The sequence below is a fragment of the Nerophis ophidion genome, linkage group LG01, assembly GCF_033978795.1.
Source record: "Nerophis ophidion isolate RoL-2023_Sa linkage group LG01, RoL_Noph_v1.0, whole genome shotgun sequence".
Taxonomy (NCBI): domain Eukaryota; kingdom Metazoa; phylum Chordata; class Actinopteri; order Syngnathiformes; family Syngnathidae; genus Nerophis; species Nerophis ophidion.
The window spans coordinates 15,727,823-15,751,575 of record NC_084611.1 but is presented as its reverse complement, the minus strand read 5'-3'; the positions used below and the strand labels follow the sequence as shown (position 1 = coordinate 15,751,575).

Sequence of the window (23,753 nt, the reverse complement as noted above, 5' to 3'; positions counted from 1 at the left end):
ACTTTTTTAGCTAATTTTGTAGCTATTTTCTTAAAGTCATATAACTCGGTACTTGACACATGCTAACTATTTTAGCCATTTTAGTGTACATTGCAGAGTCATTACTTGGTACTTGACACATGCTAACTTTTTTAGCTAATTTTGTAGCTGTTTTTCTCAAAGTCATATAACTCGGTACTTGACTCATGCTAAGTATTTTAGCTATTTTTGCAGCTGTACATCTCATACTCATATTACTCTATACTTGATACATGCTGACTATTTTAGCCATTTTAGTGTACATTGCAGTTATTACTTGGTACTTGACACATGCTAACTTTTTTAGCTAATTTTGTAGACGTTTTTCTCAAAGTCATATAACTCGGTACTTGACTCATGCTAATGATTTTAGCTATTTTTGCAGCCGTACATGCCAGACTTATATTACTTTGTACTTGACAAATGTTAATTATTGAATCCATTTTAGTGTACATTGTAGAGTCATAACTTGGTATTTGACACATGCTAACTTTTTTAGCTAATTTTGTAGCTATTTTCTCAAAGTAATACAAGTCGGAACTTGACACATGCTAACTATTTTAGCCATTTTAGTGTACATTGCAGGGTCATTACTTGGTACTTGACACATGCTAACTTTTTTAGCTAATTTTGTAGTTGTTTTTCTCAAAGTCATATAACTCGGTACTTGACTCATGCTAAGTATTTTTGCTATTTTTGCAGCTGTACATCTCATACTCATATTACTCTATACATGATACATGCTAACTATTTTAGCCATTTTAGTGTACATTGTAGAGTCATAACTTGGTATTTGACACATGCTAACTTTTTTAGCTAATTTTGTAGCTATTTTCTCAAAGTAATACAAGTCGGAACTTGACACATGCTAACTATTTTAGCCATTTTAGTGTACATTGCAGGGTCATTACTTGGTACTTGACACATGCTAACCTTTTTAGCTAATTTTGTAGCCGTTTTTCTTAAAGTCATATAACTTGGTACTTGACTCATGCTAATTTTTTAGCTAATTTTGCAGCTGTACATCTCATACTCATACTACTCTGTACTTGATACATGCTAACTATGTTAGCCACTTTAGTGTACATTGCAGAGTCATAACTTGGTACTTGACACATGCTAACTTTTTTAGCTAATTTTTTAGCCATTTTTCTTAAAGTCATATAACTCGGTACTTGACTCATGCTAACTATATGAGCAATTTTTGCAGCTTTACATCTCATACTCATACTACTCTGTACTTGATACATGCTAACTATTTTAGCCACTTTAGTGTACATTGCAGAGTCGAAACTTGGTATTTGTCACATGCTAACTTTTTAAGTCATATAACTCGGTACTTAGCTGAATGGTTATAAAGCTTGCTCCTGCTCAAAGGGGACTGGGTTCAAATGGGGTGTTACCATTTAGTGGTCAATTGTACGGAATATGTACTGAACTGTGCAATCTACTAATAAAAGTATCAATCAATCAATCAAAAAGTCAGGGACATAACCGCATGTTTATTTTTAATGTTTCCAAAATTCAAGGATTAATTCCCTGGACACAGGCAGACTTTGAGGGGGGAAAAATAATAATAATTTAAAGAAGTAACAGATAGAAGTTTTTAATTTTGTAGTTATTGCATAGGTGGCGACTTGTCCAGGGTGTACCCCGCCTTCCGCCTGATTGTAGCTGAGATAGGCACCAGCGACCCCAAAGGCAATAAGCGGTAGAAAATGGATGGATGAATGGCATACTATTGACTTTTTTTAATTAAAATGTTGTATTCAAAATAAAATAACGAAGTAGTTTATATTTATATTGTGTAAACATTGCTACACAGATAATAACACTTCCAAAAACGACAATTAAATATTTATAGTCAATGCATATCAGTTTCGGGATCAGACATTCCCAGTCATGGATGATCAGTATCAGTATGGATGTCCGCTAATTTTTTGCAACTCAACGCCAAAAAAACGGAAATGCTGATTATCGGTCCTGCTAGACACCGACCTCTATTTAATAATACCACCGTAACATTTGACAACCAAATAATAAAACAAGGTGACTCGGTAAAGAATCTGGGTATTATCTTCGACCCAACTCTCTCCTTTGAGGCACACATTAAAAGCGTTACTAAAACGGCCTTCTTTCATCCCCGTAATATCGCTAAAATTCGCTCCATTTTGTCCACTAAAGACGCTGAGATCATTATCCATGCTTTTGTTACGTCTCGTCTCGATTACTGTAAAGTATTATTTTCGGGTCTCCCCATGTCTAGCATTAAAAGATTACAGTTGGTACAAAATGCGGCTGCTAGACTTTTGACAAGAACAAGAAAGTTTGATCACATTACGCCTGTACTGGCTCACCTGCACTGGCTTCCTGTGCACTTAAGATGTGACTTTAAGGTTTTACTACTTACGTATAAAATACTACACGGTCTAGCTCCATCCTATCTTGCCGATTGTATTGTACCATATGTCCCGGCAAGAAATCTGCGTTCAAAAGACTCCGGCTTATTAGTGATTCCTAAAGCCCAAAAGAAGTCTGCAGGCTATAGTTCTTTTTCATTTCGGGCTCCAGTACTCTGGAATGCCCTCCCGGTAACAGTTCGAGATGCTACCTCAGTAGAAGCATTTAAGTCTCACCTTTAAACTCATTTGTATACTCTGGCCTTTAAATGGACCTCCTTTTTAGACCAGTTGATCTGCCGCTTCTTTTCTTTTTCTCCTCTCTCCCCCCCCCTCCCTTGTGGAGGGGGTCCGGTCCGATGACCATGGATGAAGTACTGGCTGTCCAGAGTCGGGGCCCAGGATGGACCGCTCGCCTGTGTATCGGTTGGGGACATCTCCACGCTGCTGATCTGCCTCCGCTTGGGATGGTTTCCTGTGGACGGGACTCTCGCTGCTGTCTTGGATCCGCTTTGAACTGAACTCTCGCGGCTGTGTTGGAGCCACTATGGATTGAACTTTCACAGTATCATGTTAGACCCGCTCGACATCCATTGCTTTCGGTCCCCTAGGAGGGAGGGGGGGTTGCCCACATATGAGGTCCTCTCCAAGGTTCTCATAGTCATCATTGTCACTGGCGTCCCACTGGGTGTGAGTTTTACTTGCCCTTATGTGGGTTCTACCGAGGATGTCGTAGTGGTTTGTACAGTCCTTTGAGACATTTGTGATTTAGGGCTATATAAATAAACATTGATTGATTGATTGATTGATCAGAATCAGCAGCATAAAACGCTGATCGGAACATTGTGTCGGGTTGGACCCCGGGATGCAGAGACATAGGCAGAGTAGGCATAAATTTAGTTTTTTTATGACAAAAAATAGAAAAGTAAAATAATCTGCAGGGGAAATACTAAGAGGAACCAGTAGGGGGCAACAATATGAAATAAAAGGCCGGGTGGAACATGCTAATACTATTGAAGACAAAATGCTTCATGTTGTCAGTTTTAAATCATATTTTACTACAATGCAGGGATTAAAAATATTGCATGGGCATCAGTCTTCAAAGCTTTGTGTGTTCTGCTACAGAAAGAGGAGGACGGTGAGATTCTGAACTCCCTGGGCCGCCCAGAGACCACATTTGAACAGTCGGGCCTTGGACCTGGCCAAGAGTACGAAGTGAAGCTGGAGGTGGTGAAGAACAAGACGCGTGGACCGCCTGCCTCCAAGAGTGTGGTCACAAGTGAGTGTGCAGAGTTTGCACTTTTTTTTTTTTTTTTACGCCGAACCTCTTGTTGGGACGCACATTTCCGCTTTGTTTACCGCTCCGTACTTTTTATGCGAGGTCGACTTAAATGGAGCATTGTGTCCATGAACACTCGGGGTGCACAAATAAATCCATTCACAGCGGAATAGCCTATAGTAATGTGAATTATATTTATATAGCGCTTTTCTCAAGTGACTCAAAGCGCTTTACATAGTGAAACCCAATATCTAAGTTGCATTTAAACCAGTGTGGGTGGCACTGGGAGCAGGTGGGTAAAGTGTCTTGCCCAAGGACACAACGGCAGTGACTAGGATGGCACAAGCGGGAATCGAACCTGCAACCCTCAAGTTGCTGGCACGGCCACTCTACCAACCGAGCTATCGTAATTTCAATTATGTATCATATAGATAGGTGGCGACTTGTCCAGGGTGTAAAAGGGCTTCCGCCCGAATGCAGCTGAGATAGGCTCCAGGCACCCCCCGAGACCCCAAAAAGGACAAGCAGTAGAAAATATATGGATGGATTATAGATATATATATATATATATATATATATATATATATATATATATATATATATATATATATATATACCTACATACATAAATATATACAAATATATATATATATATATATATATATACATATATATATATATATATATATACATACCTACATACATAGATATATACAAATATATGTATACATTAGGCTGCAAATCTTCGATTCAATATCGATTCTTGGGGTCACGATTCGATTGTATATCGATTTTTTTTTTCCGATTCCAGGCGATTCTCGATTTAAAAACAATATTTTTCCGATTCAAAACTATTCTGTATTCATTCAATACATAGGATTTCAGCAAGATCTACCCCAGTCTGCTGACATGCAAACATAGTAGATTTAAAAAAAAAAAGCTTTTATAATTGGACAATGTGGAAATTTGTTTTAACTATTAAACAAACCAAAAATATGACTTATTTTATCTTTGTGAAAACATTGGACACAGTGTGTTGTCAAGCTTATGAGATGCGATGCAAATGTAAGCCCCTGTGACACTATTGTTCTTTTTTATTATTTTTATAAATGTCTAATGATGTCAATGAGGGATTTTTAATCACTGCTATGCTGAAATTATAACTTTCATTGATACTGTTGTTGATAATATTCATTTTTGTTTCACTACTTTTGGTTTGTTCTGTGTCGTGTTTGTGTCTCCTCTCAATTGCTCTGTTTATTGCAGTTCTGAGTGTTGCTGGGTCAGGTTTAGTTTTGGAATTGGATTGCATTGTTATGTTATTGCTGTGTAGTGGTTTGTTGGATTGATAAAAAAAAAAAAAAACATTAAAAAAAAAATTAATTTAAAAAAAATCAATAAAATAAAAATCGATTTTTTTAAAATGAAAATCAATTCTGAATCGCACAATGTGAGAATCGAGATTTGTATTCGAATCAATTTTTTCCCAAACCCCTACATATATATATATATACATACATACATATTTATGTATACATGTATGTATGTATGTATATATATACAAACAAACATACATGTATACATAAATATGTATGTATGTATATATGCATAAATGTACGTATGTATGTATATATGTATGTATATATATATATATATATATATATATATATACATATACATTCATATATATATATATGTATATATATATATATATATATATATATATATATATACATATACATACATATATATATATATATACATGTATGCATACATGTATATATATATATATACATATATATATATATATATATATATATGTATATATATATATATATATATATATATATGTATATATATATATATACATGTATGCATACATACATACTAGGGGTGTGGGAAAAAATTGATTCGAATACAAATCGAATCGTTTACGTTGTGCGATTCAGAATCGATTCTCTTTTTAAAAAAATCGATGAGATTTTTTTTTTTTCATTTTTTCATTTTTTTTTTTGTCCAGGGTGTACCCCGCCTTCCTCCCGATTCTAGCTGAGATAGGCGCCAGCGCCCCCCGCGACCCCAAAAAGGGAATAAGCGGTAGAAAATGGATGGATGGATGGATATTTTTATTTTTTTATTTTATCAATCCAACAAAGCACTACACAGCAATACCATAACAATGCAATCCAATTCCAAAACCAAACCTGACCCAGCAACACTCAGAACTGCAATAAACAGAGCAATTGAAAGGAGACACAAACACGACAGAACAAACCAAAAGTAGTGAAACAAAAATGAATATTATCAACAACAGTATCAATATTAGTTATAATTTCAGCATAGCAGTGATTAAAAATCCCTCATTGACATCATTAGACATTTATAAAAATAAAAAAAAGAACAATAGTGTCACAGTGGCTTACACTTGCATCGCATCTCATAAGCTTGACAACATACTGTGTCCAATGTTTTCACAAAGATAAAGTTAGTCATATTTTTGGTTCGTTTAATAGTTAAAACCAATTTACATTATTACAATCAGTTGATAAAACATTGTCCTTTACAATTATAAAAAAATTTTTCAAAAAAATCTACTACTCTGCTAGCATGTCAACAGACTGGGGTAGATCCTGCTGAAATCCTATGTATTGAATGAATACAGAATCGTTTTGAATCGGAAAAATATCCTTTTTGAATCGAGAATTTAAACGAATCGAAAAAATCGATATATTATCGAATCATGACCCAAGAGTCGATATTGAATCGAATCGTGGGACACCCAAATATTCACAGCCCTAATACATACATACATACATTTGTATATATATACATATGTGTATATATATATACATACGTGCACATATACATTTATATGTTTACATATACATATATACAGACATACATTTATGTATACATATACTCACATACATATATGCATACATACATATACATATATACATACATACATTTATGTATACATACATCATCATCAGCCGTTGTCAGTCCACTGCTGGACGAAAGCCTCAGCATGTTTCTGCCATAGTGAACGATCGTCTTCTTGGCGTACTTTTCATGCTGGTTATTAGCCTACACCTTCCATGCTGGCTTGGTGCGGGTTGGAAGGGGTATTTTATATCGAAGATCCTTCCCCTAGACTAATTGCCTTACTGGGCTGTTGAACTTAGTCTGTCCTGTTGGTTGTCCCTGCCCCATTTACCCAGGGACCCGCTCAGCTTTATGGCTCTTACCGCCCGCCAGTCACAAGAGAAGGTGCAAACGCTTCTTTGTGTGCATTTTATAGACGTTAGTTGGGACTCACTAACCTCATACACAACCTCCCATCTCATACATACATATACATATATACATACATACATTTACGGCATAGCGTAGTGGGTAGAGCGGCCGGCCAGAAACCTGAGGGTTGCAGGTTCCCTTCCCACTTATTGACATCCCAAAATATCGCTGCTGTTGTGTCCTTGGGCAGGACACTTCACCCTTTGCCCCCGGTGCCGCTCACACTGGTGAATGAATGATGAATGAATGATAGGTGGTGGTCGGAGGGGCCGTAGGCGCAAACTGGCAGCCACGCTTCCGTCAGTCTACCCCAGGGCAGCTGTGGCTACTGATGTAGCTTACCACCACCAGGTGTGAATGAATGATGGGTCCCACTTCTCTGTGAGCGCTTTCAGTGTCTAGAAAAGCGCTAACTTTAAATGCCTGGATGTAGTTTAACGTCATACCCAGGACTATATATATGCAAACATAAATTTATATGTATAGATATATATATACATACATACATACTTATATACATATATATGTATACATGTATACATATATACACATATACATGTATGTATGTATGTATATATATATATATATATCCATCCATCCATTTCCTACCGCTTGTTCCCTTTTGGGGTCGCGGGGGGCGCTGGCGCCTATCTCAGCTACAATCGGGCGGAAGGCGGGGTACACCCTGGACAAGTCGCCACCTCGCCAACACAGATAGACAGACAACATTCACACTCACATTCACACAGTAGGGCCAATTTAGTGTTGCCAATCAACCTATTCCCAGGTGCATGTCTTTGGAAGTGGGAGGAAGCCGGAGTACCCGGAGGGAACCCACGCATTCACGGGGAGAACATGCAAACTCCACACAGAAAGATCCCGAGCCTGGATTTGAACCCAGGACTGCAGGACCTTCGTATTGTGAGGCAGACGCACCAACCCCTCTGCCACCGTGAAGCCCTATATATACGTATATATATATATATATATATATATATATATATATATATATATATATATATATATATATGTATATGTATATGTATATATATATATATATATATATATGTATATATACATATATATATATGTATATGTATATATATATATATATATATATATATATATATATATATATATATATATATATATATAACACTACATGTATATCTATGTGTATAAATACTTGATTCAAACCGATTCTCGCACTGTATATGATCAAATAATTACAATGAAACTTTTTCAAAACAGGTTACAGGTTAGAAAAGCTAATTCTGGTTGCATGGAGAGGGCCTAAAAACATATTTTTAGAAATTGATACTTACAAAAACAAACAAAACAAAAACTAACAAAACAGAAATTGCTAAAAAAAAAAAGCTACTATTCTAATTTTAGCATGCTTCCACGATAACCGGTAACATCTGTCAAGTACCAAAATATTAGACTCCGAGGTGTGTACCTGTGAAATTAGCTAAAGCACCCATGATTTAGAAGGAGCAAAAAGTTAGCTAGCCATGTCTGAATACGCCTCTTCCTGAGGGGAGTTTCAGTGTTTTATATCTTCAACTTTAGCCGTAGTTTTTAAGCCAAAATGCGTCCATTCTCCCGTTTCTGTCTACAGGCTGTGTCTGCTTGTAAGTACTCTGTGCGGGTGTGTTGTCGAACAGGCTCCTCTGCTCTTAAAACCAGCAATGTCGCGACATGACGACAGTGTGCAGTCATGACTGTTACAAAAATTAATTGGAAAAAAAAGGGTACCGGAACTTTTCAAACAGAGTATAGTACCGTTTTTGATTCATTAGTACCGCGGTACTATACTAGTACCGGTATACTGTACAACCCAAATATATATATATACATATATATATGTATGTATGTTTTATCCACAAACCCAGTTTCCATATGAGTTGGGAAATTGTGTTGAATATAAACGGAATACAATGATTTGCTAATCATATTCAACCCATATTCAGTTGAATGCACTAACAAGACAAGATATTTGATGTTCAAACTCATAAACTTTATTTATTTTTTTTGCAAACAATAATTAACTTAGATTTTCATGGCTGCAACACGCGACGAAGTAGTTGGGAAAGGGCATGTTCACCACTGTGTTACATCACCTTTTCTTTTAACAACACTCAATAAACGTTTGGGAACTGAGGAAACTAATTGTTGAAGCTTTGAAAGTGGAATTCTTTCCCATTCTTGTTTTATGTAGAGCTTCAGTCGTTCAACAGTCCGGGGTCTCTGCTGTCGTATTTTACGCTTCATAATGCGCCACACATTATCAATGGGGGACAGGTCTGGACTGCAGGCGGGCAAGGAAAGTACCGGCACTCTTTTACTACGAAGCAACGCTGTTGTAACACGTGGCTTGGCATTGTCTTGCTGAAATAAGCAGGGGCGTGCATGATAACGTTGCTTGGATGACAACATATATTGCTCCAAAACCTGTATGGACCATTAAGAATTAATGGTGCCTTCACAGATGTGTAAGTTAGCCATGCCTTGGGCACTAATACACCCCCATACCATCACAGATGCTGGCTTTTGAACTTTGCGCCTATAACAATCCGGATGGTTATTTTCCTCTTTGTTCTGGAGGACAACACGTACACAGTTTCCAAATATAATTTGAAATGTGTACTCGTCAGACCACAGAACACTTTTCCACTTTGCATCAGTCCATCTTAGATTAGCTCAAGCCCAGCGAATCGGGCAGCGTTTCTGGGTGCTGTTGATAAATGAGTTTGGCTTTACATAGTAGTTTTAACTTGTACTTACAGATGTAGCGACCAACTGTAGTTACTGACAGTGGTTTTATGAAGTGTTCCTGAGCCCATGTGGTGATATCATTTACATACTGATGTCAGTTTTTGATGCAGTACCGCCTGAGGGATCAAAGGTTTATAATATCATCGCTTACGTGCGGTGATTTCTCCAGATTTTCTGAACCTTTTGATGATTTTACGGACCGTAGATGGTAAAACCCCTAAATTCCTTGCAATAGCTCGTTGAGAAATGTTGTTCTAAAACTGTTCGACAATTTGCTTACAAATCGGTGACCCTCGCCCCATCCTTGTTTGTGAATTCCTTAGCATTTCATGGGAGCTGCTTTTACACCCAATCATGGTACCCAACTGTTCCCAATTAGCCTGCACACCTGTGGGATGTTCCAAATAAGTGTTTGAACATCAAATATGTTGTCTTTGTTGCATATTTAACTGGATATGGGTTGAAAATGATTTGCAAATCATTGTATTCCGTTTATAGTTACATCTAACACAAGTTCGCAACTCATATGAAAACGGGGTTTGTACTTCTAAATCATGGGTGCTTTAGCCAATTTCCCAGGTACACACTTCGGAGTCTAATATTTTGGTACTTGACAGATGTGAACAATTAACGTGGAAGCATGCTAAAATTAGAATGCTAGCTTTTTTCGTAGCAAATTTTTCAGATGTACACTTCTTTTTTTTAGCGAAACTCTCTGGTTAGTTACTCCGTAATTCCAAAAAGTGCCGTTCTTCTCCCGGGAATGCGAGCCAGCGGGTTGAGAACGCAGCAGTCGTTCTTCCAGTCAGGCCCGCGAGGGGGGCATTGTCGCGCCTGCTGAGAGGATGGTGAGGTGACATCCAGACGACACACTGGCAGCCGCCTCTTGAGATGCGGATTATCAGTGGCGCACAGGCGGAGTCTTTCCTCGAGTCTATCGTGTGTGACGAATGAGTTCACGCCGCGGTGAAACTGTCCTTCCTGTGCCAGGCGTCTAAATGAGCTCTCAAATATCGTACTACAATATATCCAGCACTGATACTACATGATATACAACTTTCCGCTTCTACTTCAATCAATCAATCAATCAATGTTTACTTATATAGCCCTAAATCACTAGTGTCTCAAAGGGCTGCACAAACCACTACGACATCCTCGGTAGGCCCACATAAGGGCAAGGAAAACTCACACCCAGTGGGACGTCGGTGACAATAATGACTATGAGAACCTTGGAGAGGAGGAAAGCAATGGATGTCGAGCGGGTCTAACATGATACTGTGAAAGTTCGATCCACTTCCTAAACGTTTCACTTAGAAACTGATACAGTGATCAGTCAGGGCAGCTGGGACTCATTACCAGTTATCGGTACTTTTGTGTTTTCCTGAGGTGATAATACGTGTTCATTTATTGTGTGAACGCCCAAGCATTTTACAGGACATTTTGGCCATTAAAGGTGAATGGGACATTGTTCGAACTCGCACAGTTTGCCACATTTCTCAACCGATTTGAACAGTTCCATCATCTACACCATGGGTGTCAAACTGCTCGCCTGTGTATCGGCTGGGGACATCTCTGCGCTGCTGATCCGCCTCCGCTTGGGATGGTTTCCTGCTGGCTCCACTGTGAACGGGACTCTCGCTGCTGTGTTGGATCCGCTTTGGACTGGACTCTCGCGACTGTGTTGGATCCATTATGGATTGAACTTTCACAGTATCATGTTAGACCCGCCCGACATCCATTGCTTTCCTCCTCTCCAAGGTTCTCATAGTCATCATTGTCACCGACGTCCCACTGGGTCATTATTGTCACCGATGTCCCACTGGGTGGGAGTTTTCCTTGCCCTTATGTGGGCCTACCGAGGATGTCGTAGTGGTTTGTGCAGCCCTTTGAGACACTAGTGATTTAGGGCTATATAAGTAAACATTGATTAATTGAAACTCTGCCGGTATAATGACAATATAACATATTATAACACCACATTCACCGCTAATACTCACACTTGCCAACCCTCCCGATTTCCCTGGATGACTCCTATAGTTCAGTGCCCCTCCCGAAAATCTCCCGGGCAACCTTTCTCCCGATTTCCACCTGGACAACAATACTCGGGGCGTGCCTTAAAGGCACGGAATTTGCGTGCCGGCCCAATCACAAAATATCTATGGCTTTCACAGACGCACACATCCATCCATCCATCCATTTTCTACCCCTTATTCCCTTTCGGGGTCGCGGGGAGCGCTGGCGCCTATCTCAGCTACAATCGGGCGGAAGGCGAGGTACACCCTGGACAAGTCGCCACCCCATCGCAGGGCCAACACAGATAGACAGACAACATTCACACTCACATTCACACACTAGGGCCAATTTAGTGTTGCCAATCAACCTATCCCCAGGTGCATGTCTTTGGAAGTGGGAGGAAGCCGAAGTACCCGGAGGGAACCCACGCATTCACGGGGAGAACATGCAAACTCCACACAGAAAGATCCCGAGCCTGGATTTGAACCCAGGACTGCAGGAACTTCGTATTGTGAGGCAGACGCACTAACCCCTCTGCCACCGTGAAGCCCTATATATATATATATATAATTCATACTTGGTCAACAGCCATACAGGTCACACTGAGGGTGGCCGTATAAACGACTTGAACACTGTAACAAATATGCGCCACACTGCGAACCCACACCAAATAAGAATGACAAACACATTTCGGCAGAACATCCACACTGTAACACAACAGAACAAATACCCAGAAACCCTTGCAGCACCCCCGCTAACACCATACCCTACCCCCCGCAAACCCCGCCCACCTCATTGTTATTTTATTTTCTAATTTATTAGCCTGTGGAAAAAGTTCATGTTGATATTTACCTCAGAAGGCTGCAAGTAGAAAAAAGGCATAATATTTTTCATTCAAATTGTATTTAATATACTATTGATGTTTTTTCGTTTCTTTTTCGAAATTGGATTTTGCACTATTAGGTTATATAAGCGTCTCTCGTTCCATGTTTAGTTTTAAAGCAAATCAGTGTCGCAAATTGAGCCCTAATTAACGTTTTATTCACGCACTTTCTCTTGCTATTTCAAGGCTGGAATGTTTGATTCATTCATTGTTATTTTATTTTCAAATGTATTATTAGCCTGTGGAAAAAAAGTTTATTTTGATCTTTACATTATTATTACTATTATTTGAAACTGGATTTTGCATGTCACTATAAAGTTATATAAGCCTTGCCTGTTCAATATTCAATGAAAAACCTGTTTGGGTCCCTATTAAAAGGTTAGTTTGTTCAACCTTGGCCCGCAGCTTTGTTCAGTTTTAAATGTTGGCCCACTCTGTATTTGAGTTTGACACCCCTGATCTACACGCTCATCTCACCTGGGACAAATTTCCAGGAATTCCCAGAATTACCGGTTTTCCAAAGCCCTATTTTCACCTCTTCCTGGAAAGTTTTCACAGTTCACAATTTTCAACCATTCCACCTTCCAAAAAATATTTTTAATTAGAACAACAAAAGTTATCTTTTTTTTCCCCTAAAAAATCTTGGTTTTCCCGAAATTCCAGGAATTCTGAAATACTAATTGAAAATCCTGTAAAAGGTTGCGACTTGTCCAGGGTATACGTTGCCTTCCGAATGATTGTAGCTGAGATAGGCGCCAGCGCCCCCCTCTATCCCAAAGGGAATAAGCGGTAGAAAATGGATGGATGGATAATTGAAAATCAAACTGTTTCTACATCAACATTTTTCAACGGTTTTGAAAAATTCCAACATCAACCTATTGATATCTTCTAGGACAAGTGTGCTAACATCAATATTTAAAAAAATTCTTGTTTATTCCCAAATTTACAGGGAATTCCCATTCAGATGAAGGGGAAAGTTTTTCGCATTTTTTCAGAACTTTCAACCATCCACCCACACCGCTCTTCCAATATATCAAACACAAAACATTTTTTCTCTTCCCTCAAATTCCCTATTTTTACCTACTTTACCTAATCCTGGAAAGTATGTTTCAACCATTCCAACTTTGAAACATTTGTTTTAATTCAGACAACAACAATATTTTTTTTTTGTCTCTTAAAAAATCCCGGTTTTCCCGAAATTCCAGGAATTCCAAATACCAATTGAAATTCAAACTGTCTCTACGTCAACATTTTTCAACTGTTTTGAAAAATTGCAACATCAACCTATTAATACCATTTAGGACAATTGTGCTAACATCAATATTTTAGAAAATTCTTGTTTTTCCCCAAATTTCCAGGGAATTCCCATTCATATGAAGGGGAAAGTTTTTCCGCATTTTTTCAGAACTTTCAACTATACAACCACACCGCTCTTGCAATATATCGAACACAGAAAATTTTTTCTCTTCCCCCAAATTCCCTTTTTTTACCTACTTTACCTAATCCTGGAAAGTATGTTTCAACCATTCCAACTTTGAAACATTGGTTTTAATTGAGACAACAACAGTAATTTTTTTTGTTTCTTAAAAAATCCAGTTTTTACCGAAATTCCAAAAATTCTAAAATAATAATTGATATTCAAACTGTCTCTACGTCAACATTTTCCAACTGTTTTGAAAAATTGCAACATCAACCTATTAATACCATTTAGGACAATTGTGCTAACATCAATATTTTTAAAAATTCCTGTTTTTCCCCAAATTTCCAATATTTTTCAACTGTTTTGAAAAATTGCAACATCAACCTATTAATACCATCAACGACAATTGTGCTAACATCAATATTTTTAAAAATTCTTGTTTTTCCCCAAATTTCCAGGGAATTCCCATTCAGAAGAATGGGAAAGTTTTTCGTATTTTTTTAAATCTTTCAACCATCCACCCACACCACTCTTCCAATATATCGAACACAAAACATTTTTTCTCTTCCCCCAAATTCTCCATTTTTACCTACTTTACCTAATCCTGGAAAGTATGTTTCAACCATTCCAACTTTGAAACATTGGTTTTAATTCAGACAACAACAGTATTTTTTTTGTCTCTTAAAAAATCCCGGTTTTCCTGAAATTCCAGGAATTCCAAATCCCAATTGAAATTCAAACTGTCTCTACGTCAACATTTTTCAACTGTTTTGAAAAATTGCAACATCAACCTATTAATACCATCAACGACAATTGTGCTAACATCAATATTTTTAAAAATTCTTGTTTTTCCCCAAATTTCCAATATTTTTCAACTGTTTTAAAAAATTGCAACATCAACCTATTAATACCATCAACGACAATTGTGCTAACATCAATATTTTTAAAAAATCTTGTTTTTCCCCAAATTTCCAGGGAATTCCCATTCAGAAGAATGGGAAAGTTTTTTGTATTTTTTAAAATCTTTCAACCATCCACCCACACCGCTCTTATATCAAACACAAAAAAAAATGTTCTCTTCCCCCAAATTCTCCATTTTTACGTACTTTACCTAATCCTGGAAAGTATGTTTCGACCATTCCAACTTTGAAACATTGGTTTTAATTCAGACAACAACAGTAATTTTTTTTGTTTCTTAAAAAATCCAGTTTTTACCGAAATTCCAAAAATTCTAAAATACTAATTGATATTCAAACTGTCTCTACGTCAACATTTTCCAACTGTTTTGAAAAATTGCAACATCAACCTATTAATACCATCAACGACAATTGTGCTAACATCAATATTTTTTAAAATTCTTGTTTTTCCCCAAATTTCCAATATTTTTCAACTGTTTTGAAAAATTGCAACATCAACCTATTAATACCGTCAACGACAATTGTGCTAACATCAATATTTTTAAAAATTCTTGTTTTTCCCCAAATTTCCAATATTTTTCAACTGTTTTGAAAAATTGCAACATCAACCTATTAATACCGTCAACGACAATTGTGCTAACATCAATATTTTTAAAAATTCTTGTTTTTCCCCAAATTTCCAGGGAATTCCCATTCATATGAAGGGGAAAGTTTTTCGCATTTTTTCAGAACTTTCAACTATACAACCACACCGCTCTTCCAATATATCGAACACAGAACATTTTTTCTCTTCCCCCAAATTCCCTATTTTTACCTACTTTACCTAATCCTGGAAAGTATGTTTCAACCATTCCAACTTTGAAACATTGGTTTTAATTCAGACAACAACAGTAATTTTTTTTGTTTCTTAAAAAATCCAGTTTTTACCGAAATTCCAAAAATTCTAAAATACTAATTGATATTCAAACTGTCTCTACGTCAACATTTTCCAACTGTTTTGAAAAATTGCAACATCAACCTATTAATACCATCAACGACAATTGTGCTAACATCAATATTTTTAAAAATTCTTGTTTTTCCCCAAATTTCCATGGAATTCCCATTCATACGAATGGGAAAGTTTTTCGTATTTTTTTAAATCTTTCAGCTACACAACCACACCGCTCTTCCAATATATCGAACACAAAAAAAATTTCTCTTCCCCCAAATTCCCTATTTTTACGTACTTTACCTAATCCTGGAAAGTATGTTTCAACCATTCCAACTTTGAAACATTGGTTTTAATTGAGACAACGACAGTATTTTTTTTTTTGTTTCTTAAAAAATCCTGGATTTCCCGAAATTCCAGGAATTCCAAATACCAATTGAAATTCAAACTGTCTCTACGTCAACATTTTTCAACTGTTTTGAAAAATTGCAACGTCAACCTATTAATACCATCAACGACAATTGTGCTAACATCAATATTTTTTAAAATTCTTGTTTTTCCCCAAATTTCCAGGGAATTCCCATTCAGAAGAATGGGAAAGTTTTTCGTATTTTTTTAAATCTTTCAACCATCCACCCACACCGCTCTTCCAATATATCGAACACAAAACATTTTTTCTCTTCCCCCAAATTCCCTATTTTTACCTACTTTAACTAATCCTGGAAAGTATGTTTCAACCATTCCAACTTTGAAACATTGGTTTTAATTCAGACAACAACAGTAATTTTTTTTGTTTCTTAAAAAATCCAGTTTTTACCGAAATTCCAAAAATTCTAAAATACTAATTGATATTCAAACTGTCTCTACGTCAACATTTTTCAACTGTTTTGAAAAATTGCAACATCAACCTATTAATACCATTTAGGACAATTGTGCTAACATCAATATTTTTAAAAATTCTTGTTTTTCCCCAAATTTCCAATATTTTTCAACTGTTTTGAAAAATTGCAACATCAACCTATTAATACCATCAACGACAATTGTGCTAACATCAATATTTTAAAAAATTATTGTTTTTCCCCAAATTTCCAGGGAATTCCCATTCATATGAAGGGGAAAGTTTTTCGCATTTTTTCAGAACTTTCAACTATACAACCACACCGCTCTTCCAATATATCGAACACAAAACATTTTTTCTCTTCCCCCAAATTCCCTATTTTTACCTACTTTACCTAATCCTGGAAAGTATGTTTCAACCATTCCAACTTTGAAACATTGGTTTTAATTCAGACAACAACAGTAATTTTTTTTGTTTCTTAAAAAATCCAGTTTTTACCGAAATTCCAAAAATTCTAAAATACTAATTGATATTCAAACTGTCTCTACGTCAACATTTTCCAACTGTTTTGAAAAATTGCAACATCAACCTATTAATACCATTTAGGACAATTGTGCTAACATCAATATTTTTAAAAATTCTTGTTTTTCCCCAAATTTCCAATATTTTTCAACTGTTTTGAAAAATTGCAACATCAACCTATTAATACCGTCAACGACAATTGTGCTAACATCAATATTTTTAAAAATTCTTGTTTTACCCCAAATTTCCAGGGAATTCCCATTCAGAAGAATGGGAAAGTTTTTTGTATTATTTTTTAATCTTTCAACCATCCACCCACACCGCTCTTCCAATATATCGAACACAAAACATTTTTTCCCTTCCCCCAAATTCCCTATTTTTACCTACTTTACCTAATCCTGGAAAGTATGTTTCAACCATTCCAACTTTGAAACATTGGTTTTAATTCAGACAACAACAATAATTTTTTTTTTTGTTTCTTAAAAAATCCCGGTTTTCCCGAAATTCCAGGAATTCCAAATACCAATTGAAATTCAAACTGTCTCTACGTCAACATTTTTCAACTGTTTTGAAAAATTGCAACATCAACCTATTAATACCATTTAGGACAATTGTGCTAACATCAATATTTTTAAAAATTCTTGTTTTTCCCCAAATTTCCAATATTTTTCAACTGTTTTGAAAAATTGCAACATCAACCTATTAATACCATCAACGACAATTGTGCTAACATCAATATTTTTAAAAATTCTTGTTTTTCCCCAAATTTCCAGGGAATTCCCATTCAGAAGAATGGGAAAGTTTTTCGTATTTTTTTAAATCTTTCAACCATCCACCCACACCGCTCTTCCAATATATCAAACACAAAAAAAATTTTCTCTTCCCCCAAATTCCCTATTTTTACCTACTTTACCTAATCCTGGAAAGTATGTTTCGACCATTCCACCTTTGAAACATTGGTTTTAATTGAGACAACAACAGTAATTTTTTTTGTTTCTTAAAAAATCCAGTTTTTATCGAAATTCCAAAAATTCTAAAATACTAATTGATATTCAAACTGTCTCTACGTCAACATTTTCCAACTGTTTTGAAAAATTGCAACATCGACCTATTAATACCATTTAGGACAATTGTGCTAACATCAATATTTTTAAAAATTCCTGTTTTTCCCCAAATTTCCAATATTTTTCAACTGTTTTGAAAAATTGCAACATCAACCTATTAATACCATCAACGACAATTGTGCTAACATCAATATTTTAAAAAATTCTTGTTTTTCCCCAAATTTCCAGGGAATTCCCATTCATATGAAGGGGAAAGTTTTTCGCATTTTTTCAGAACTTTCAACTATACAACCACACCGCTCTTCCAATATATCGAACACAAAACATTTTTTCTCTTCCCCCAAATTCTCCATTTTTACCTACTTTACCTAATCCTGGAAAGTATGTTTCAACCATTCCAACTTTGAAACATTGGTTTTAATTCAGACAACAACAGTAATTTTTTTTGTTTCTTAAAAAATCCAGTTTTTACCGAAATTCCAAAAATTCTAAAATAATAATTGATATTCAAACTGTCTCTACGTCAACATTTTCCAACTGTTTTGAAAAATTGCAACATCAACCTATTAATACCATCAACGACAATTGTGCTAACATCAATATTTTTAAAAATTCTTGTTTTTCCCCAAATTTCCAGGGAATTCCCATTCATATGAAGGGGAAAGTTTTTCGCATTTTTTCAGAACTTTCAACTATACAACCACACCGCTCTTCCAATATATCGAACACAGAACATTTTTTCTCTTCCCCCAAATTCCCTATTTTTACCTACTTTACCTAATCCTGGAAAGTATGTTTCGACCATTCCAACTTTGAAACATTGGTTTTAATTGAAACAACAACAGTAATTTTTTTTGTTTCTTAAAAAATCCAGTTTTTACCGAAATTCCAAAAATTCTAAAATACTAATTGATATTCAAACTGTCTCTACGTCAACATTTTTCAACTGTTTTGAAAAATTGCAACATCAACCTATTAATACCATTTAGGACAATTGTGCTAACATCCATCCATCCATCCATTTTCTACCGCTTATTCCCTTTCGGGGTCGCGGGGGGCGCTGGCGCCTATCTCAGCTACAATCGGGCGGAAGGCGGGGTACACCCTGGACAAGTCGCCACCCCATCGCAGGGCCAACACAGATAGACAGACAACATTCACACTCACATTCACACACGAGGGCCAATTTAGTGTTGCCAATCAACCTATCCCCAGGTGCATGTTTTTGGAAGTGGGAGGAAGCCGGAGTACCCGGAGGGAACCCACGCATTCACGGGGAGAACATGCAAACTCCACACAGAAAGATCCCGAGCCTGGATTTGAACCCAGGACTGCAGGAACTTCGTATTGTGAGGCAGACGCACTAACCCTTCTGCCACCGTGAAGCCCCAGACGCACACAAGTGATCGAAATTCATACTTGGTCAACAGCCATACAGGTCACACTGAGGGTGGCCGTATAAACGACTTGAACACTGTAACAAATATGCGCCACACTGCGAACCCACACCAAATAAGAATGACAAACACATTTCGGCAGAACATCCACACTGTAACACAACAGAACAAATACCCAGAAACCCTTGCAGCCCCCCCGCTACCACCATACCCTACCCCCCGCAAACCCCGCCCACCTCATTGTTATTTTATTTTCTAATTTATTAGCCTGTGGAAAAAGTTCATGTTGATATTTACCTCAGAAGGCTGCAAGTAGAAAAAAGGCATAATATTTTTCATTCAAATTGTATTTAATATACTATTGATGTTTTTTCGTTTCTTTTTCGAAATTGGATTTTGCACTATTAGGTTGTATAAGCGTCTCTCGTTCCATGTTTAGTTTTAAAGCAAATCAGTGTCGCAAATTGAGCCCTAATTAACGTTTTATTCACGCACTTTCTCTTGCTATTTCAAGGCTGGAATGTTTGATTCATTCATTGTTATTTTATTTTCAAATGTATTATTAGCCTGTGGAAAAAAAGTTTATTTTGATCTTTACATTATTATTACTATTATTTGAAACTGGATTTTGCATGTCACTATAAAGTTATATAAGCCTTGCCTGTTCAATATTCAATGAAAAACCTGTTTGGGTCCCTATTAAAAGGCTAGTTTGTTCAACCTTGGCCCACGGCTTTGTTCAGTTTTAAATGTTGGCCCACTCTGTATTTGAGTTTGACACCCCTGATCTACACGCTCATCTCACCTGGGACAAATTTCCAGGAATTCCCAGAATTACCGGTTTTCCAAAGCCCTATTTTCACCTCTTCCTGGAAAGTTTTCACAGTTCACAATTTTCAACCATTCCACCTTCCAAAAAATATTTTTAATTAGAACAACAAAAGTTATCTTTTTTTTCCCCTAAAAAATCTTGGTTTTCCCGAAATTCCAGGAATTCTGAAATACTAATTGAAAATCCTGTAACAGGTTGCGACTTGTCCAGGGTATACGTTGCCTTCCGAACGATTGTAGCTGAGATAGGTGCCAGCGCCCCCCTCTATCCCAAGGGGAATAAGCGGTAGAAAATGGATGGATTGATAATTGAAAATCAAACTGTTTCTACATCAAGATTTTTCAACGGTTTTGAAAAATTCCAACATCAACCTATTGATATCTTCTAGGACAAGTGTGCTAACATCAATATTTAAAAAAAATCTTGTTTATTCCCAAATTTCCAGGGAATTCCCATTCATATGAAGGGGAAAGTTTTTCGCATTTTTTCAGATCTTTTAACTATACAACCACACCGCTCTTCCAATATATCGAACACAAAACATTTTTTCTCTTCCCCCAAATTCCCTATTTTTACCTACTTTACCTAATCCTGGAAAGTATGTTTCAACCATTCCAACTTTGAAACATTGGTTTTAATTGAGACAACAACAATAAAAAAAAATTTTGTTTCTTAAAAAATCCTGGTTTTCCTGAAATTCCAGGAATTCCAAATACCAATTGAAATTCAAACTGTCTCTACGTCAACATTTTTCAACTGTTTTGAAAAATTGCAACATCAACCTATTAATACCATTTAGGACAATTGTGCTAACATCAATATTTTTAAAAATTCTTGTTTTTCCCCAAATTTCCAATATTTTTCAACTGTTTTGAAAAATTGCAACATCAACCTATTAATACCATCAACGACAATTGTGCTAACATCAATATTTTTAAAAATTCTTGTTTTTCCCCAAATTTCCATGGAATTCCCATTCATACGAATGGGAAAGTTTTTCGTATTTTTTTAAATCTTTCAGCTACACAACCACACCGCTCTTCCAATATATCAAACACAAAACATTTTTTCTCTCCCCCCAAATTCTCAATTTTTACACCGCTCTTCCAATATATCGAACACAAAAAAAATGTATCTTCCCCCAAATTCCCTATTTTTACGTACTTTACCTAATCCTGGAAAGTATGTTTCGACCATTCCAACTTTGAAACATTGGTTTTAATTCAGACAACAACAGTAATTTTTTTTGTTTCTTAAAAAATCCAGTTTTTACCGAAATTCCAAAAATTCTAAAATACTAATTGATATTCAAACTGTCTCTACGTCAACATTTTTCAACTGTTTTGAAAAATTGCAACATCAACCTATTAATACCATCAACGACAATTGTGCTAACATCAATATTTTTAAAAATTCTTGTTTTTCCCCAAATTTCCAGGGAATTCCCATTCAGAAGAATGGGAAAGTTTTTCGTATTTTTTTAAAATCTTTCAACCATCCACCCACACCACTCTTCCCATATATCGAACACAAAACATGTTTTTGCTTTCCCAAAACTACTGTTTTTTCCGGAATTTCCAGTAATTTTCTCTCCATTGACAATGAATGGGCAATATACAAACCTGTCCATATCCAAAATTTTCTCAGTTGATTTGAATCGTTCCAACATGCACACACTCCATTCACCCTGGACATTTAAGCATTTCAGTTCCTCTTACGCGTAGTGGCGTTTTGGCGACCTGCGCACATAGGGTACAAATTAAAAACTGTAGTTAAATAATAAAATCTAAAAAAATGTATTAAAATATTTAACAGTGAGATGATAATAACAACTGCGCTGTTAAATTGTTAAATTGTGTTTTTGTCAAACTCGGACTTGGACTTGGGTTGTTTTCCCGAGGTGCGAAGTGAATGGAGTGGAAACGGCGGGAAGGTAGGTACATATTTATTTTACTCGTAACAGGAATAAACAAAAGGCGCGCACGAGGCCGGAAGTACAAAAACTGGGCTAGGAAACAAAAGACTACGATAAAGGCTACAAACTACAAACATGAAACAAAAACACTTGCACTGTGGCATGAATAACAAAAACTTGCACTGTGGCATATATGACAAAATTTACGTGGCGTGGACAAAGTGAACTGCATAGCGAGGCATGAAGCAGATAATCGAGAGGGTGAAGGAGGTGATGTTGCCAGGCTGACTACCTGGTAACTGTGGCTTAAATAATGAACATGGTAAGTGCAAACAGGTGTGAGACAAGAAGACATGAATAAGAAAAACTTGCACTGTGGCATAAATAACAAAATTTACGTGGCGTGGACAAAATTAACTGCATAGCAAGGCATGAAGCAGATAATCGAGAGGGTGAAGGAGGTGATGTTGCCAGGCTGACTACCTGGTAAGTTTGGCTTAAATAATGAACATGGTAAGTGCAAACAGGTGTGAGACAAGAAGACATGAATAAGAAAAACTTGCACTGTGGCATAAATAACACAATTTACGTGGCGTGGACAAAGTGAACTGCATAGCAAGGCATGAAGCAGATAATCGAGAGGGTGAAGGAGGTGATGTTGCCAGGCTGACTACCTGGTAACTGTGGCTTAAATAATGAACATGGTAAGTGCAAACAGGTGTGAGACAAGAAGATATGAATAACAAAAACTTGCACTGTGGCATAAATGACAAAATTTACGTGGCATGGACAAAGTGAACTGCATAGCGAGGCATGAAGCAGATAATCGAGAGGGTGAAGGAGGTGATGTTGCCAGGCTGACTACCTGGTAACTGTGGCTTAAATAATGAACATGGTAAGTGCAAACAGGTGTGAGACAAGAAGACAGGGGCGTGACATGAAGACAAGGCGAACACAAATGAGTTGGCATGGTAACGAAAACAAACCAGGAATTGAGTGTCCAAAAAACAAAACCGAACATGACCAAAACAAAACATGATCCATAGGCGTGACCGTTTTCATATGCTTCTGAGTATCATTTGCAACTACGCCTTCATTTCTGTTCATCTAGTCAGGAAGTATTCTTTGCCATTAATGGGACTGTGTTGTCGCGCCCTACAAAGTGTTAATACTGTGAGTATTGTACTTACTACACAACAAGGGTTTGACTGCAATGGACATCTTAGTCATAGTTTCCGTTAACACATTTGGAG

General features: G+C 36.6%; 1 protein-coding gene across 3 annotated transcripts in view; it reads left to right on the top strand.

Annotated features, from left to right (window-relative positions):
- The window catches only part of LOC133550997 (tenascin-like), a 274,146-nt gene that overhangs the window by 173,605 nt on the left and 76,788 nt on the right, over positions 1-23,753 (top strand). For all 3 annotated transcript variants that reach the window (XM_061897231.1, XM_061897222.1, XM_061897238.1), the window contains exon 7: positions 3,543-3,696. In XM_061897231.1, the coding sequence (XP_061753215.1) occupies positions 3,543-3,696 (154 nt within the window). The remainder of the gene's footprint in view (positions 1-3,542; positions 3,697-23,753) is intronic.